The sequence below is a fragment of the Vidua macroura genome, chromosome 14, assembly GCF_024509145.1.
Source record: "Vidua macroura isolate BioBank_ID:100142 chromosome 14, ASM2450914v1, whole genome shotgun sequence".
NCBI classification, from domain to species: domain Eukaryota; kingdom Metazoa; phylum Chordata; class Aves; order Passeriformes; family Viduidae; genus Vidua; species Vidua macroura.
This window is the reverse complement of record NC_071584.1, coordinates 9,544,442-9,563,354: the sequence shown is the minus strand read 5'-3', so window position 1 is coordinate 9,563,354 and position 18,913 is coordinate 9,544,442. Positions and strand designations below refer to the sequence as shown.

Sequence of the window (18,913 nt, the reverse complement as noted above, 5' to 3'; positions counted from 1 at the left end):
TTTTGCTTAGTTACCTGGTTTGTGTTTGTTTTGATACAGAATACTTGGAATGAAATAACCCAACAGATTGTACGGGAGGGTTGGTTTAGCTTAGCCCCTACAGGAGCTGGCTCACCACCTCGGAGGTTGCCATCAGGACACACACAGTGTCCAGTGGGGGAATGCCAGGACTAGCATAACCCAGTGGTTGGTTTTAGAATCTTCTAGAGTCTTTAGTATCTTCTACATTCAAAATAGGCTATAAGAATTGTTAGTTGAATTTAAAAGATCACTATGTTATTTACCAACTGTTTGACTACTGGTTAGGAAGAAAATCAAACTCTCTTTCAACCTCTCTTCTGTTGATGTAGAAATTTCTGTAATGTTTCAGTTTCAAGGCTGTGACTCAGTGTCTCAGAAGAGTCATAGAAAAGGAAGGCTTTTCTCCCCACTCCCTACTTCCCAACACACAAGCCACAGTGGTAGGTCCCGTGTCTGAATTCTTCTGGCTGGAAAATGACAGAACGAGTCTGCATTTGAATCAAGGTTTTTCATTATTCCCAAGAGATTTCATTGTCCCATTTTCAATTCAGAAAAATACTACAACAGTGTGGCTTTTTAGCTCTGCAAGTCAGATGCAGTAAAAAGCTGAATTCTGAATTTTTGAGTGTTTTCTACTACTGTTCAGTTTAAAATGTGCTGCTTTAGTGTAATAGAGCACAGTATAAGCTAAGGAGCTTATAGATGGGACTAACTTTCAAATACAGTGCATTCCCTTTTCTAACTGATAAAGAGCTAGAAATAGTTGGGTCTGGATTAGGAGGCTCAAACACAGTTATGGCTGAAGTTATTTTTAGTATTATTTTAGGTGTCTGACTTCTTAGAAGAGAAGTTACACTAATTCAAATAAACACACAAATGACTAATTGTAATTTCCCAAAAGTTGGCAGCAGGTGAGAAATACCTGATTCACTATTAACTGGTAATTTGTTTACACGTAATTCTGCAGCTTGTCTTTAAAACCAAGAAGTGACTGGTCATTTTTTATTTTAATTTATATTTGCTCAAGCTTAGCAATTCTGTACATGCATGCAGGTTGCTATAAATCAGGTATTTAGATTTTTTGCACAGGCCTCCTCAGTAATTATTTGTGTGTGTCTATATATATGTGTATATATATATATACTTTTATATATAAAGACCTCATTTATGGAGTTCTCTCACAAGGTGACAAGCATCTTTTCTTTCTAAAAAGACTTCTACTCTGTGGGGGTGTGCATAATTTCTGATTTAATTATTTGAGTGGGTTGCATTGTTATTGGTAATTCATGCTAGCAAAGAAAGGGAAAGAGCAACCTTATGTTACTCCTTTGTTGTGCTTATGGCTAATTTTGGGAATTACCTACTGGAAGTGCAGCGTTTATGTTAAGGGGGATGGAATGGGTACAGTTAGCTGCACTTTCAAGGCACTAACCATTAATGTCTGTTATTATACATAGGTGATAAAATAACTGTAGGCATTGCCATGGGTTAGAAAGAGAATTGTTCCTTGGAACTTGGTTGTTAGTGATGAAAAATACTTACAAATATTTTCCTTATTCCACAGCTTCCATTTGAAACAGAGATTTATTACATCCAGCATGTGATGCTCTATGTTGTGCCCATCTATCTGCTGCACAAAGGAGGTAGGTAGGCAGTTTACTCCCTATGGATTGAACTGGTCCTATGGAATGAAAACACTTTGTAAACCAATTTTCTCTGTTTTTAATTAATAGTTCCTGATGTTCTAGTGTTCTAATGTTGGAGCTTTTAATGAGTTGTGTCAGGCACTAAACAAAAAATTGTTAAAATGGTCTTTTGCCTAAAGGGATATTTAGAATGTATTTGCACAATGTGCATTGTCTCCTTGAGCAGATCTCTGCCATCTTGCATTATTCTCAGTTGTTAGTGGGATGTATTTTTAAGATTTTTACCTTCTTGGATGTCTCTTGAGAAGTACTGGAACTCAAAATGAGCCAAAAAAAAAAAAATTAGTTGTCTAGTTAGATAAATCCCAGAAATTCTGTAGCTCCAGTGGAATGTAGTGACACATATCACTGAAATGAACTAGATTGCTTGTTATCCCTTCTAACAATGTTGCTGTCTTGCATTCACTTCTGCCACAATAGTTCAGTAAGTCTGGGAATCCTAAATTGTTTCCCTGGCCAGTGATTTTTCCAGTTGTGGATCCTCAAAGGGAATGCACTGTACATTCAGCTGGTGTGGTGCTCTGCCCCCCTCTAGTGCTGCCATGTCTCTAGCTGCATTTCCTAGCAGAGCTGGATTGTTCCATCCAGGAAATAAAATACAATCATTTGTGATCCACACGTTCAGTAGCCTTCAATGAAAGCCCTGAGGATGTGATGTCAAGCAATGGGATGGAGTTAGGCTCTTCCATCCTGCTGAATCCATTGGGTTTTATACCAGTGGGCACTTAGAATCCTTCACCCTATTTCACTGTAACCTTTGTGTTGCAGTGACCTGATTGCACTGTGACCTGCTGAGTGAAATAAAGAAAAATGATTGAGAGGAAAAGTGAAGTCTCATACTTCAAAAGATGATTATGTTTCTTTCTTTCATCAGGGAAATATACCAGCTGTGTTTTAATTTTAATCCACCCTTGATATCCTGAAATTCTGGCAAATAATGCGAAAGTGCAGGGTAGTTGTAGGAGTTACACAAACTCATAATCTTTGCAGGAGAAGGGTGAGGAGCGGGGGACAGAAAATGTAAGCAGCCATGGAGTGAACGGTAGGTAGTGACAAACAAAGCTCTTGTGATGTATGTCAGTATAACACTTGGTGGCCTTGGAGTTCCCATCTGAGGTCACTTTAAGACAGTCCTTAGCTTTAAAAAGGCTTGGCCTTGGGTGATGCTTGATGTGTTCTTTTAAGTTTTGATAGTTTGGTGGTTTGGTTTGGCTTTTTGCTTGTTTTGAAGTAGAGGTTCTTCAGAATCTGGGACTGACAAGAACTGGATTTGCAGTTAGAAGGGTTTGCTGTTGGACACTTGTCACCCTGGCTCAGTATTCTGAACCCCTACCCTGTATTTATGTACAGGTATTTGCTGCCATCTAACGTTCACGTGATGGCAGTAAAATTGCTTAAAGAACTTTGTTGGCTAAACGTGTGAATTGAGATTGCTCTGGGCTGTTTAACTAATAACTGCTCCATTTCTTATGCACTTGGCTCCTCGTCACCTGACTGGCTGTAACAAAACACCCATGAACTCCTGTCACAGGTGACCTAATGGATCCCTTTTGGTGGAAAAATGATGCAGCCTAAAAATATTTGTTAATATTAATTTTGTCATTTCACTAGCACCTCTCTTTAAGTACTTTATGAGTAGGTCACACAGGCCTTTGTCCTGAGTTCTGTATCTTGTGAAAATCGCTTTTTCATTGCTGACATTGATCAGCATGCAGCTTGATTTCAGTATTGTAAACAGAAATTTCCATCAGTGAATCTGCGGATTATGATGGAGAGAAGTAATTGAAGGCTAGAAAGTTGAAAAAATTGAAAAGGAATGGATTGTATTTGGAAAAATACACTACTTCAGTTTTATTGGGAAACTGCCTATATTACTGGTGACCTTGATAGGATCCAAATATTTCTCAAAGACAGGGTGAGCAGAACACCTGAAGCAGAGTGGATTTGAGGCTCAGGCTATAGGGAACTGTACCCTTTGCTTACAATACCCTTATCAGGTGTTGCACCAGCCACGCACACACATCCAAACTGCCCACTGGAGTTTTTCCTCTTTGAAAGAAAACGGGTGACAGTAAGCAAGGGCTGTAATAATTTATTTTCTGTCTTTTCCTGCTACTTTTTACAGTGATGCAGGCTGGCAACCTTCATGTCCTTCCTGACCCTGTAAAGAGTGGGGGCTTTACCACAGTTAGCAGCACATGGATATGAGAGATGCTTGGAACTCAGGCTTCAGTGTTGCACAGTGAACTCACTGGAGCTCAAGGACATGGATCCCTTCTGGGGATTAAAAACTCCTCTCCCTCTTACTCCTCTCTGTACTGAGTGGATATAAATTTCCATACTTCCCTTTCTTAACATGTTTTCTTTCTAAGTGCATATATGCATGTATACATAGCATGCATGCCAGGCTGGACAAATGAAATGCTTTTACACCATGGCTCATCTTTCTTGGCAGCACTAAGAGGCTCTCATGCAAAATAGATGTAGTGTGGATGTAACAAGCCAGCAAACAAGATTCCTACCTCAAGTCAGTTCTCACATAAAGCGTATCTGCAGTTGGCACTTTTATTTTCCTGGATAAATCTCACCTTGTGTCACCTGGCTCCCAAAACTGCAGTATGCGTCTGATATAGCAGATGCAGAGGACACAGCATCCCAGAAACTGCTGGAGCAGTTGAACCAAACCTTGCAGGTCACTGTTTTCTCTTGTCCTTAAGAAGTGAGACTCTCAGAGACCTTCAGTGGGGTCAAGGACATCTAAGTTCTTAAACTGTGTATTCTTAAGATAATGAAAAAAAGTCTAGTTTGCACTACATCAGGTTTAGAGACTGATCATGATGAGTCTGTTTCTGACTGTCTTAAGCTTGTTTTGGTCAGGTTTTCCAATGGATTTGACAAGATCAGGTGTGCACCTTATTTCAGAACATCAAATCAGACTGAAAGTTAATCAAGGCGGAATTGTTATTTCCTTAGTGCAGTGATCAAACAATATTCTAAATTACATTATTCCAGATTGAAATAAGAGTGAATTTGTAGCAGCTCCCTAGAGCTCAGGAGATAACCTGCCCTGTGTTTTGATATCCCCAGTGTTATTTATTTGAGTTAGTAACTCCAGTAGGTAGAAGAGGCTGGTGGCGTTGAGATGTTTGGGATTCTGTGGCTGCAGGGAGTGATGCTGAGCGATCGTCGGGGTTGGCTCTGTCCTGCAGCCGCGGGCGGGTCTGTCGGGGCCAGCTCTGTCCTGCAGCCGCGGGCGGGTCTGTCGGGGACAGCTCTGTCCTGCAGCTCTGTCCTGCAGCCGCGGGCGGGTCTGTCGGGGACAGCTCTGTCCTGCAGCTCTGTCCTGCAGCCGCGGGCGGGTCTGTCGGGGGCAGCTCTGTCCTGCAGCTCTGTCCTGCAGCCGCGGGCGGGTCTGTCGGGGGCAGCTCTGTCCTGCAGCTCTGTCCTGCAGCTCTGTCCTGCAGCCGCGGGCGGGTCTGTCGGGGGCAGCTCTGTCCTGCAGCTCTGTCCTGCAGCTCTGTCACGCGGGCGGGGCCGGCGCTCAGCGCGGCGCTGGTGCCGGCGGGGTGCGCTGCGCAGCGCGGCCGGCAGGCGGGGCAGTGGCCGGGCGGGGCAGTGGCCGGGCGGGGCAGTGGCCGGGCGGCAGGCCAGGCGGGGCAGTGGCCGGGCGGGGCAGTGGCGGGGCAGTGGCCAGGCGGGGCAGTGGCCGGGCGGGGCAGTGGCCGGGCGGGGCAGTGGCCGGGCGGCAGGCCAGGCGGGGCAGTGGCCGGGCGGGGCAGTGGCCGGGCGGGGCAGTGGCCGGGCGGGGCAGTGGCCGGGCGGGGCTGTGGCCGGGCGGGGCAGTGGCCGGGCGGGGCTGTGGCCGGCCGGGGCTGTGGCCAGGCCGGGGCTGTGGCCAGGCGGGGCTGTGGCCGGCCGGCAGGCCGGGCGGGGCAGTGGCCGGGCGGGGCAGTGGCCGGGCGGGGCAGTGGCCGGGCGGGGCAGTGGCCGGGCGGGGCTGTGGCCGGTCGGGGCAGTGGCCGGGCGGGGCAGTGGCCGGGCGGGGCAGTGGCCGGGCGGGGCTGTGCCCGGCCCGCGGGGGCCGCAGGACGTGCACTCCGTGGGCCGGGCCGGCCGGGGATGGCCTTGCGAGGGCCGGGCAGCTCTGTGCGCTGCCCCGTGTGTCTTAGGAGCCGATTTGCCGCTAAATAAATGAGTTGTTTGCTGGGAATAGAAGCAGAATTTGCTTCTTAGGCAAGTGCTGTATCTCTCTAAGCAATGAAGAGCCAGTGTCCGACTCAAGTCCCAAAGCCCATTTTTTTGTGATCTGTCTTCCGAGGTGGCATCAGAAGAGGAGCTCTGTGGCATTGTCACACAGGCAGTTGAAGCTGTCGATTTCGTTTTCCTTTTCTCCCTTCTCGCGGAGGATGCCTCTGCTGTGCTCAGCCGGCGGGCAGGAGCAGCCAGCAGCTCCCGCAGAGCAGGGCAGCGCTCCTGACCTCAGGACAGCCCGGGCTTGCTGGAAGATGCAGCACACAGATACCAAGTACAGATGAAAGGATCATTTTTCCTTTGGTTGTAAATTAGGAAAGTGCAAACAAAACACTAAACTTGTGTTTTCCATTGGCTGTTAGGACCAAATTTAAAGACCTCTTTTTAGCTGTTGCACCCTATGTCAGCCACTTTCCCACTTTGTGACACTTCCCTGCCTTTAGCTAATTCTTTCCTTACCTTTTAAAAGGAGTTATCAAGCAGGCTTTATTATATACCTTTAGTAGTAATCCAGGAGAAATATCACTTCATGTTTAGATATACTTAGACAGTCATAAATCTAGTCCATCTCGTTCTTAATTGAAATACTTGATAATGTGTGATGCAGCTCTTTTGTAAGAGTTTATTCTTACTTACTCTTCAGTAATTTAACCGAATTATTTAGAGAACTATCGACTCTTGCATGTTATTTCCCTACTCTGCTTCTAGCAATTCCATGTTCTATTCCAGATTTCTCTACCTGCTGAATGCCCTGTATTAGACATAAATGTGTGGTTTGCTGTTGAGCTGTGCTTGTGCCCTGGCACCTTGAGCAGCAGGGTAGCTCTTTGTGCTGTTACTCTGGCTGCAGGCTCAGGCTGCAGCCTCTCTTGTAGCTTGAATATTCGAGGATAATCTTGTTTGATGATTTAAGAGAGATGAAGAGGAAGATGAGGGGATTTGTATCTGGCCTGTGACCCTCTGAGCTTTATGCACTGGGCAGTTACAGTTAGTTTGAAAAATGAAATATCTCTCCAGGAGATGGAGAAATTTAGAAGGGCAGGTGCCAGTATGTGGAAGAACTGCTACTATATGAAGATGGAGGAAGAGCTATTGCTGCTGCTTTATGGAATATAAAAAATGATTCCTGAGAGAAGCAGGTAGTGTAAGAGCTCTGTCAGAGCTGGTTCTGATGAGAGTAGCTGGCACTGAGGGGAAACAGAAACCTCCTGGCATAAGGTACTAGTTTGAAACCTACACATGGAGTCAGAACAGCTGTAGGGGAAACATGGATTTCAGGATCATCCTCTTGAAAACATTTTTTTTCCTGTTCTCCCCTGGAAAGGAAGTTTTATCTCTAGGCTAGCTCAATAGGCACACAACTGGAATTAACCCTCTGATCAAGGGAAATAAAAGGAAAATAAATTTGCCCACATATTTTTGTAAGCTTGAAAATGAAATAATTGTAATAGTTGCTCTGAGTTTTGGATTAAGCAGGTCTACTTATAATTGTAAGATGACTGAGAGTGTGCAGCACTGGAAAACTCATAAGGCTCTATCAGATGTAGTGGGAATGAAAGCAAGACATTAAAGAGATTATTTTAAACCCTACTAAATTAAAAATTTGTACTATATTTAGATTCTAATTCTGTAATTCAAACAGAGGAGTAATTTTGTTCTGCATTATGTTTTCACAGAAATACAAAAGGAGTATTGCTTTCTACTAAGTTGTGTTCAAATTTTCAGAAGCCTGTGTATTGAGAATTTGAAATAAAAATAGTTCATAAGAACATTTGACCTAGCACATTGCAGGGAGAGAACAGTATTAAAAATGGCATGTCTTTGTTGATCCTTAGTTCTTTAAACCCATGCTTCCATTTCCTAGATGGCAAAATTATCAACTTGGCATATTCAATGTCAACAAAGTCTTGTTTAGAAGCAGTTGAAGAACCCCAAACTCTTCAGTCTATATGGAATCCTTTGTATCAATGCTATTGAAGTAATGAAGTGCAATTTAAACTGAGGTATCCCCTGCCATGCTCTTCCAATGCAGGAGCAAACATGCAGCCTACCTAGATGGCCCCAGCTTGGAATGGTCTCAGCTGTCTAGGGAGTGAGTGTTTTTGAGAATGAGATCAGTGCCAGACTGGCACTTGGACTAAATTTCTGTAAGTGCTTAATGTATAAGAACTGCCCATGATCCTTCATAAATAGAGAGTGAAACTCTCTGCTCCCACCTACTGAAATTGATTTCCTATGCAAGCAGCAAGTAGCTTTTGCCAAAGCCAACACAGGCCCTTCAAACAGCCACTCAGTTGGCTCTCAATTTTCCTGTTTGTGTTTTTCTTTTAACAGACTGTACTATGGAAAATAGACCACACGGGTCCATTAAATAGCAATCCACTGAATAGCAGGGCTGTAGAGTAATAAAATCTATAGTGGGTATTTATATAATGAGAAATGTACAGAAAATATCCCAGGTATGAATTTAAAATTAGTTTCCCAAAGCACACTGTGGAATCTAGAGTGCTCCAAAATGTTTTTGTGTGGAGGTCAGTGTTTCCTTTTTGTCCTTTGATGTCCAAATAGTGCTACTGCTGAAAATCACACTATTATTTTCAGGATTGCAAAGTCTAATAAGGAGGGATATTTTTAGTAGGAAGCAAGACCAAAAATCTGTAGAGAGCAAAAGTTGCTGATGTATTTTTTTTAAATTTTGCAACAGAGCAAGGATGTAGCAGAGGGAAATTCCTTGCTGGGGGAACCTGAACAGCTCTGCTAAGGGACCTTTGAAATGCCATTCCCTGATTAGACTGAAGCTGGACATGAGAAGCCTGGGTTCAAAGCCAAATTGTGCCATGGATCTGTGTTGTCATCTTGTGCAATTTCCTTGGTCTTTTAATGACTGTTGTCTCCCTCCAGTCTCATTTTGTAGTTGGGGTCACTTGCCTGTATTAGTATTTATACCCTACCTGCCCTGTAAGTCACCTGGAAGTGGAGGTGTGTGTATTTTAGCTTTCCTGGGTGCTTACCCCTTTAGACTCTCACTAGGCTTTGTCAAATACTTTTGAAATAACACAGGCAGCTGCCAACAGAAACCTAATTTGGTTTAGCACTGCTCAGCCAGTTCCCGGGAGCTGCTTTGATACCTTATTTAAATTTCATGTTGTGTTTTGTATCTAGGTTAAACACGCACCTAAAACTGCAAGGACAATATAAATAAATTTTGCAAGTCAAGCAGTGTTTTCTTTACAGCAGAGGAGGGAGTACAAAGAGTTTCTCTAAAGAGTTTCTCTAAAGCTTGACCAGGTCACCTAAAGTTGGTGCAGCCAAAAATAGAGCCATGATCTCCTGCACTCTGACACCAAGGCTCATTCCTCCTCCTCCTCTTCTCTCTGTAATGAAAAACCATATTCAAGGTGGTGTCACCTATCTGATGTTTTCAGGCCATGGAGTTTAATGAATATCATTGCTGTCTAAGTCAAGACTTCTGCACTGTTTTCTAAATAGGATGCCAGCTCTTACCTCACACTTGACAAGTGCATCCCAAGAATTACTGTTGGGATTTTTTTCCCTGTACCTGCAGAACTCAAAGTGATTCCTGTAGAGTTCTCTTTTACCTTTGGTTCTACTTCCTGTTCAGACACTTCTGGCCTTCACCCTCCCACTGCATAAGAAACCTTACAAGCTGCCCTGTGCTTTCCAAGTAGCTCCTGTGCCCAAGTGTATCACGGGCTCCCCAAGTCCCAGCCTACTCCCTGACCCACGGTGTGCAGAGGTACCTGGGGTGATGCCACTGCTGCTGGCTCCTTGTTAGGAGGGGTGTGTGGGGTGCAGGTGTGCTGCTGGCACTCACACTCACACACACACACACACACACACACACACACACACACACACAAACACACACACACACACACAGTCTTACCCTGTGCAGGCAGCAGCACAGCACTTGTGTTCTTGGCAGTGGGCACTGCGTGGATGTGCAGTTTTAGACAGCAATGTGTCTGTGATTTTGAGTCTGTAGCACTCACAAAATGCTATTGAATTGAACTTATTTCAGGTACCTACTGCAAAATCAATTTGAACTGGCATGATGGGTACAAATTACAGAAGGAAACTGTACAGAAAATAATTTTGAAAGGGTCACAGAGCTTGAGGAAGCATTGCTCTAGAGACCTTAAACCTGAGCTGGGATGCAGCATTAAACAGTGATGTGGTCACAGCAGTTACATGTATTTATCTCCACAGGATGCCATACACAGGCATTTTCATAGCAGCTCTGGTCTGGTGGGTGCTGTGGTAGCTGCTCTGCATGTGGAGTTATTTAAGTTCCCATTAGCCTTGTATACTGTACGCTGAAGTCTTTCATTACTTCCTGGTAATTACTGAGTGTGCTGGCTAGCCAAGGCCAGTATCAATATTGCACTCTGTGCTCTAAGCTGTCCTTTGAGTACTGGATACATGTTTCAGTATTTAATAATATCTAATGGATCAGAGAGCAGATAAAGACAGATAAAAAATGCCAGTATATTTTTATAATCCTCTGAAACTCTTACAGCAGCCAAACAGCATGACATCGTGCATCTTTCCTTCGTGTTCTGAGGCTGTTATTAAAGTCATAAGGAAAGTAGTATTTTTCCACATATCTTACAGTGCAGTTTTCATGTCTGCTAGTAAGAGTCTAGTGAACACTGTAAACTGGTTTTGTTCTTACCATATGAAATTTGAATATTTAATTTCCAAAGTAATCTTGTATCTATGAGTACTTCTATTAAGTCTGATTTCCTTGGTACATTCTAGATCGGGGAACATTGTGTTTTGTCAGTAAAGCCTGGTTTTGAGAGGGTAGAAAAAGGTTGGAATAATATATCTGCTACTTCATTTGAAGGGAAAAAAGTATTTTACAGTATCTGTGATAGCTACTGATTATAAAACTGTTTGTAGTGTATAGCTGAAAGTATCTCCACAGCAGCTTTCATTTAAAAGCGTAAGTCTGTCATTAATGGATTGACCACCTAATACAGCTTTTCTGTTCCTTGGCATTATTGGTACAAGTTCCTTTTCAATAGTTGTTAAACAACCATAAAATTAGGAAATTACAATTAAGCTGTGCTCAAATAAAGGCTGTGCAGGATCTGCTGCTGCCTAAGTCAGTTCTGTGCATGCTGAAATTATAATCCCTGCAAGAAGCAGGTTTAAGTATAAATAACCTGATTTTTGGAAGATTCATTGTACACCATTATTGCATTATTACTTCTGTGATAGAAGGAAGAATGAAGTAAATATCATTGATATTGGTGAAAAATAGATTTAGTAACGTATTGTACATTTCACTGCTGGACAAGGAGGAGGAGCTGATCAGGTTGCTTCAGGTAAGAAATAAAGCTCTCAAATATTAATTACTATAATGATATTGAGGAGGTTATCAGCTCAAGCCAGATGTCCTGACATCCAGGAGAGGGAGGATTTTTCATTGAGAGTGTGATGGGCACAGCAGTGCAGCTGAACATTAATGTATTCCTTTCTTTTCAAGGTATCTACACCCCTGAACCGCTCTGCAATTTCTGGTGGGCTCTTTTATCCACGGGGTTTATGTTTGTGTATCATTTTAGCATCTTGCAGATCCTGGGATTGGTAAGTAAACCCAGGTTAATAAATGGGTAGTCTGCAAGTACTTTCAGAGTAAAAACACTGAGTAGTTTGAGTGTCCAGGTCTACATGCATAAGACTACTTGCATGCAAATTTTTGATAAGGCTGCTTGTATGCAAATTGCATGTTCTAATGAGCATTTGTATCTTATATCTTGCAAGTAGTGGTAAAATAGTGCATAGATTGGTTATGTACCTGCATAAATCCATTTATTAAATACGCAATGGAATTTAGATCTACTTTTTTTCTGAAAGCTGCGCTACTTGTGTTGAGCAAATGTGTGTCACCTGAACATTTTTATTATGGTAATTATCTAAATTTTCACTGTTTTTAGGTGAATCAATGCAAGATAAAAATATTGTTAATTGATAAATTTATTGTTGCTTCCTCAGGTTACAGAAGTGAATTTGAACAACATGTTGTGCCCAGCCATCTCAGATCCTTTTTATGGGCCCTGGTACCGAATCTGGGCATCTGGACATCAGACTGTCATGACCATGACTCATGGGAAACTCATAATCCTGCTGTTTCACAGTGCTGTCCCCACCTTCAAATGGAGCATGGACTTGCTTAGACTCCCAGCTAAGAAAATAGACTGAAATTTCTCCCCACAGAGTAATTCATACAGGAAGCAGAGATATACTGGAAAACAAAGAGGGGGGGATGAGATGGCTTTATACTTCTTCCCACAGTTTTTTGCCTCAAAAACACCTCTGTAATGAAGTGAGGTTTTTTTACCTGCTGTTTCTCACTGCCTATTGCCAATGGCAAAATTAGTGGCCTTATTCTGGGGAAGGTTCATGTTTTATACATTTTGTATAGATTACAGTAGAATCTTGCTAAGCCACCATTTAAAATTAGGCCAGGACCTGTCCACATTCCAGCAAAGAGAGTGGCAGTGCTACCTCATTTTGACTCATTTTCTATTAAAGAATTGTACACTTCTAGGATAGGAAATAATACTGAATTGTAGCACTCCACTGATGTGAACCAACATGCTGAACTGCATCACCTGGCTTAACTCTTAAAGCTTGAATGTTCAAAATAGTCACAGGAAATCATGCACACTTAATCTTCCAATCAGAAGTGCAAAACAGTGAGGTTCTACTGTATTTTCTTTAAGCTGGTTGAAAATGTTGGGGAACAATAGCTCATTAAAAAAAATTAATCAACTACTTAATTTCTAAGCTGCAGTGGATAAGTACCTATCTAATGAAGTCCCATCATGATTCTTTGGAGATGCTTTTATTTTGGTAAGGGAAAAATGAATGTTGAAATAATTTCTAAAGACCACGTTACGTATAGTCCATGATAAGATATTGCATCCACTGTTCTGTCCTGACTTTGAAGAAAATGTTTTTTTTCACTTTCCTTAGACTGGAGAAGGAGTGGAGATACAAAGTCCATTGTAAACATCAGGGTTTTTTTTTTTTTTTTTTTTTTTTAATACTTAGTAGCTTTTGAAACATTCCTGCTTCGTCTATGCTGATCCTCACTGACCAGACTGGTTGAAGAAACCAAATGAAACTCTTCTTTCCCTGCAGCTCTGCTATATCATGTATATTGATTTTAAAATACATGTGTAAAAAGGAATGTCAAATCAGTGCAGGCCTCTACTGCAAAGGGCATGTTCCAGCTTAGTAGCATGACCCATCAATATGTCTTTTGGAGAACAGGATGTAGATGGGCAGAATGATCAACTGTGTGTACCTGCTCAAATTTTGCAGGAGAAACCATTGGGCAGAAAGATAGAAAATCCTGACTCTGTTCTTCCAGAATTGTGAGTCCATTATGCAGACTGGTGTGTTTCAGGGCTGCAGGCTTTTCTTGTACAGTAGTTTGAGGGAATTTATAGATTCATTATGTTGTCAAAGCTGTGACTTGTAAGATAAACCAAAACCATCATACCTCCTCCACCTGGATCACCTGAAGGTATGTGCTGATGTTAAGGTACAGACGTTTATACCTCAGGAAGCAAAAGTAAGTTGACTTTTTTTTTTTTCCTAAAACAGAAAAAAATTTCTTTGGTGAGGAACAAGTGGCTACTTCAAATATTTTTACTCCATATGATTAAAAAAAGTACATCTCAATCTGAAATACATTGTCCCATATTATGATTTACAAATTGGTTTCTGACATTCTTCCATGCCTTGCTCTATGTGTGTGTGTATATATAACAAAATTTACTGTATGCTCACAACTTGAGAACATGCAGCATGTACCTAAACTATCCCTCAGGCATATACAGCTGGTGTTAGTATTACAATAGAAGGACTTAGACAAATTTTGCAAATACTATTTAGCATTATTATTTGCTTAACTTACGGTTTTTGGTTTTTGTTTTTTTTTTTAATTGCCTTTTTTTTTTTAGCATCTTCCCTTTCTTTTCCTGTCAGGATATTGTAGTTCCTGGGAGCACTTCTCTAAGTAGGAGCCTTTTCTTTTTTCCTATCTGTAATCATCTGCTTCAGGGCATTCCAAACAAGTATAAAGCAGCTGCTGTTTGCCACTATTGACTGCCTCTGGTCAATTAAGACTGCAGGAGCATTTAAATGAGCTCAGGTGTCTCACTCAGTGCAGGCTCTTTGCTTGGAAAGCAGAATTTGCGAAATCTTCTGGCTGACTTAAAATTCAATAGCAGGAATGTGAACAGAGCTGACAGGGCCATCCCTGAGCAGTGGAAAGGGATTCCTGGTGCAGAGCTGCTGGGAGTGGTTGCCCCTGCCCTCCCTCCCTCCCTTGATAGTCACTGGCCCACCTGTGCTTTTCCCTCTTAGGCTGCTCCAGTTGTTTCCAGTCACACAGAAATTCGAGGTGTAATTTCACCACATGGAGTTTGCTGATGGAGCTGCTCAGTGGAGCCAGTGGGGTACTTGTACTGCCCTTCTAAACCTTGTGTGGGCACGTTCTGGAGCTTGTTGAATCTTTCATACCAATTTAAGCTGCGAAAATGTCTCGCTGAACAAAGCAAAAAAGTAGAGAGGTAACCAATGATGGCACTCAGTAAGAATTTTAGAAGTACTGGAGCTGCAGGGAAGGAATCAAATGGTGCAGCTGGAGTCAGGTGGGAAGGCAGGCAGTGCAACCTTCACCTTTTGAACATAAGCTGTTGCTTCTTTGTTTTTGTGCGGTACCAGTGAGGCTGGTTGACTTAGAACAGAATCATTTAGGTCAGAGAAAACCTGTGAGTTCATCAAACCAAGAATTAACCCAGCACTGCTGAGCCACCACTAACCCTTATCCCCAGGTGTCACACCTACACATCCCCTCCAGGCTTCGTGAGTCCACCACTTCCCTGGGCAGCCTGTTCAAGGCTTGATAACCCTTCTGGTGAAGAAATTTTTCCTAATGTCCAACTTAGACTTTCCCTGGTGCCACTTGAGGCTGTTTCCTCTTGTCATGTTGCTTATTTCCTGGGAGAAGAGGCTGACCCCCATCCTCCCTTCAGGCAGTTGCAGAGTGACAAGGTCCACCCTGAGCCTCCTCTTCGCCAGGCTATACACCCTCAGCCATTCCTTAGATGTGTGCTCCAGTCCTTTGCCCAACTCCAATGCTTTGCTTTAGATGTGCTCCAGAGCCTCAGTGACTTTCCTGTAGTGACAGGCCCGAAACTTAAAATTATTCCCTCCTTCCCCATGCCCTTCTTTGAAGGCTTTTAGAACTTCATGATGATCTGTGGTGACCCACCACTCAAAACTGCATCAGTGTAGCTGAGACAGGCTCCACAGAAGGGGAAGGACAGGTCAGAATGGGAGCAGAAAAGGAAAAAAAAACTTCTGAAGCAATTGTCATGGAACTTCACATCCTTCATTCCTCAGCTATCTCTGGTTTCTGCTGGGAATGTGCATTAGCCAGAGCTTGCCATATGTGCAGGAAATGGGAAAGCAGAGTACTTCATCTCTACAGGAGTTATTTGTTGTTTTCCCTGGCAGAGGCTGATTTTTCTTTTCCCTGAATGGTTCATTTTATAGGAAGTTACACTATACAGATTTCTTTGGTTGCTTTATGCTTATTTATGCTGGAAATGAAAGCACAAAACTCTACTGCTGTTCTTGGGAGGCAATTGCATTCTCTCCTGGGGTGTTGCACACTCAATCCATGTCAAGATAACTTGAAGCTGTTGCCCAGTACCCAGTGATGAGATTTTACAGTGCTGCAGTGCAATGCACAATTGAAAGGGCTGTCCTGGGCCTCCTGGTCAGATGTGCCCAGATGTGTCATGGCACTGGGAATTTCAACAGCAGTGGCAGTGGGGCAGAGCAGGAGTGGGGCTGCACAACCAGACAACTGTTCCCAGCAGCAGAAGCAGACTGTAAAATCTTACCCCAGAGTGGCTTCATTTACTGGCCAGAGTACCCCAAAAAATTCTTGTGCAGTGCCACTGCCTGCCCTTCAGAGATGCTGGTATGGGTTAAGGGGTCTGAACAGAGCCCTCCAAGTGTTAGTATTTTAGACATTTCAAAAGAAACAAGGAGTTAAGCAAACTCATTACTCCAGCTGCCACTGGCTGCATTTCCCTCCAAGTGTACCCATGGATGAAGCACTATTAGTATAATAAACCTCTTTACTGACGAGTTTGTTTATGCAGCCTTGGAGTAAGTAGCCCTCCAAAACAGAGGTAAACCAGTAACATTTCTGCCTCCACCACCTCGTGCCATGGCTTCAGCTGTCCAGGATCCCTGCAGTGCTCTTTTCCCAGGGATTCAGACACTATTCACTGTCTGAGCTGGATCTGTTTAACTTCCTCTTTTAAGCACCAAAGGAGAATTTGCATCGTTTCTTTTGAAAGGTGCAAACGAATAGCTCTTGCCCATGTGTTTATAAATTGATGAAAAACCACAGTCTATGAACACGCACCTGGAGCTGGTTTTGGTTCAGCTTCTTAGTTCAAAAATGCTGCCCATATGCAAAACTTATGTATGCTTGAGCAGCTGCTGCCTTGGTGAGCCTGGGAAACAGGAAAAGTCAGTCCATTTGCAGTCCAGTCAAACCTTGATGTCAGAGAGTATCTAAGAGTAGGTTTCTGTTTCTGGCCACAGAGTTTTGATATTTCTGTATATTTGAGATAAGTTTTATAAACTTCAATTGTATTTTTCAGAAATGGCTATTTGCAACTGTTAACTGACTGTAATTTTGTCCTAAATCTTGCATCTAAACCAGAAGCCTTTGTTTTCTATGCATCCATAGCTAATGAAAAATAGAGTTGTGGTGTTTTCTTCAGTGTCGCAGTTGTTTCACTCTAGGTGGATCCTTAGGAATTAAATTCATCTTTATAGTTAACTTATAAAAAAAAAGCTTATAAAGCTCTGATAAAGCCAAAACCCAGGAAGAGGGTGTACGTCAGCCCTGGTGGGAGGTTTCTGCAGGCAGAGAGGTTAACTTTGGTGTTTTCAGTTCTACAGTGAGAGGAGTCCTAACAACGCTGTTGATTTTTGTGACCTTGTACTTCAAGTGATATTGCTGTAAATCTCTCTTGCAGCTGTTGGTGTAACTTAGGCAAAGCCAAGCTGTTTTATAAATAATTTTATTTTTCTTCAGGGTCAGTTTTGTACTTTTAAAAACTATTTCTGCATTTCCTGAGTCATTATCCCAATGCTGCAGAGGACACAGCAGGCAGAGCAGTGAGCACACCTCACTCTCCCAGACCATCCTGTGCCAGGGGCTGGGCTGGAGCACCAGGGGCTGCAGGAACCTGCAGGACTGCTTACCCCACACTCTAGTCCCAGCATGGCATTATCCAGGCACAGAATGGGTTGGGAAGGGCAAGGATGGATGTGGATGGGCTCAACTGCCACATATGCTGTTAGTTCTGAATAATTTTAAGAGTGTTACAAATTTTGTAAACTTTTTAATGTGCTAAACTTTGGTTATGAGGTAACATTTACAAATAAGGGGTAATTTGTGTACTTGTTTTTGTATTTTGCTCTGGTGGGCTTTTTTGTTGTTGTGCCCCAAGTCCAGATCATTGAGCGAATAGTTGTTAAACCTTGGAATTAAAACAAATAAATGCATTTTACTGGATACTGAATAATTTTGTGATCATTCTAATTGTGCCAGGTCTGAGTCTGTCTTGCTTAGTTATTACTTTCGATAACTAGGTAAGAATCACAGAGGCACATAAATTTATAAATCAGGTTAAGAAGATGGAGGCTCCTGTCTGTAACAGTCTGTACAGCCTGATGTTGTCTACCTTGCACACAAGAGTTCAGTCTGACTTTTGCCTGTTTCCTGTCAGTCAATAGCAGTTTAGCAGAGCTCACTGCAGGGTATAAATCCTTTAACCACTGTTTAAATAGGACCTGTCCTTGTCTTTCAGGTGCAGAGCTCAGGGAACTGTTACAGTACAAGGATGCTTTCTCCACACTTCCTCACTGTTCCTACCCCAGCCTGGGCAATGTCCTGTAATTCCCATTTCACAGCACTTCAGCAGAAGATGGGACAACATGCACAGAAGTTTTCAGCTCGCACCTTTGTTCAGAAAGCTGCTGTAGCAGCTGCAGGACTGCACTCAGCCCCACATCACAGGATGACAAAGTACTTTTAATGTACTTTGCAAATGCTTCTGGCTGTAATACACATGATTGCAGCATAGTTAAATGTATTCTTGTGACCCAGCACATCTCAGACAAGCAGGTTATTGCTTTGTGTTCAGTTCCTGGCAAATACTGTTATTGGAAAAAGAACATACTGAATGTGCCCACCCTGTATTATTATATATCCATTGCAGAGGATTCAATTCTTCATGTGGCTGGGGAAAAGAATCAATTCTTCAGCTTCATTTCTCTGGAAGAGTATAAAGACTGATGAAACAGCTTAAGTAGAAATCCAGTGTGAAGTGCTGTATGGCAGCCTGAGCTGAAGCAAGCAAGCAATTTCCTATTGCAGGCACTGCTAATTACTATCAGCAGCCCTCTATAACTAACTGGAAATCAGTCTAATACCAACAAATATATAAGAATAAGCAAGTTTCAACATCTGAAACACCCTTAATGCTACTGGCTTGGTTTGATTTTTACAGCATGGGAACTGGAGAGCTGGCTAAAGCAGTGAGAAGAGTGGAAACTCATTGTAGGAAGTGGCAACTAGCTCTGCCTTTCAATGGCTTCAGGGTTTTAGATTAGGTTTAGTGTAGGTTTTACACTAAATTTTACCAAATGTGTGAGCCAAGCTTCTGTCACTGGTTTAGTATTTACCCAGGCAGGTTTCCCTTCAGATTTGTTAATCTCTCAATCAAAGCTTCAGAGCAACTGAAGGAATGGCTGCATCAGACTTCAGCATCTAAAGGTTACATGGATTCTATTGC

General features: G+C 42.7%; 1 protein-coding gene across 1 annotated transcript in view; it reads left to right on the top strand.

Annotated features, from left to right (window-relative positions):
* Positions 1-17,631, top strand: part of TMEM164 (transmembrane protein 164) — a 38,434-nt gene extending 20,803 nt beyond the window's left edge. The window contains exons 5-7 of the mRNA XM_053990333.1: positions 1,586-1,664; positions 11,494-11,594; positions 12,003-17,631. Of these exons, the coding sequence (XP_053846308.1) occupies positions 1,586-1,664; positions 11,494-11,594; positions 12,003-12,209 (387 nt within the window). The 3' untranslated portion in view covers positions 12,210-17,631. The remainder of the gene's footprint in view (positions 1-1,585; positions 1,665-11,493; positions 11,595-12,002) is intronic.
* The last annotated feature ends 1,282 nt before the right edge of the window (positions 17,632-18,913 follow it).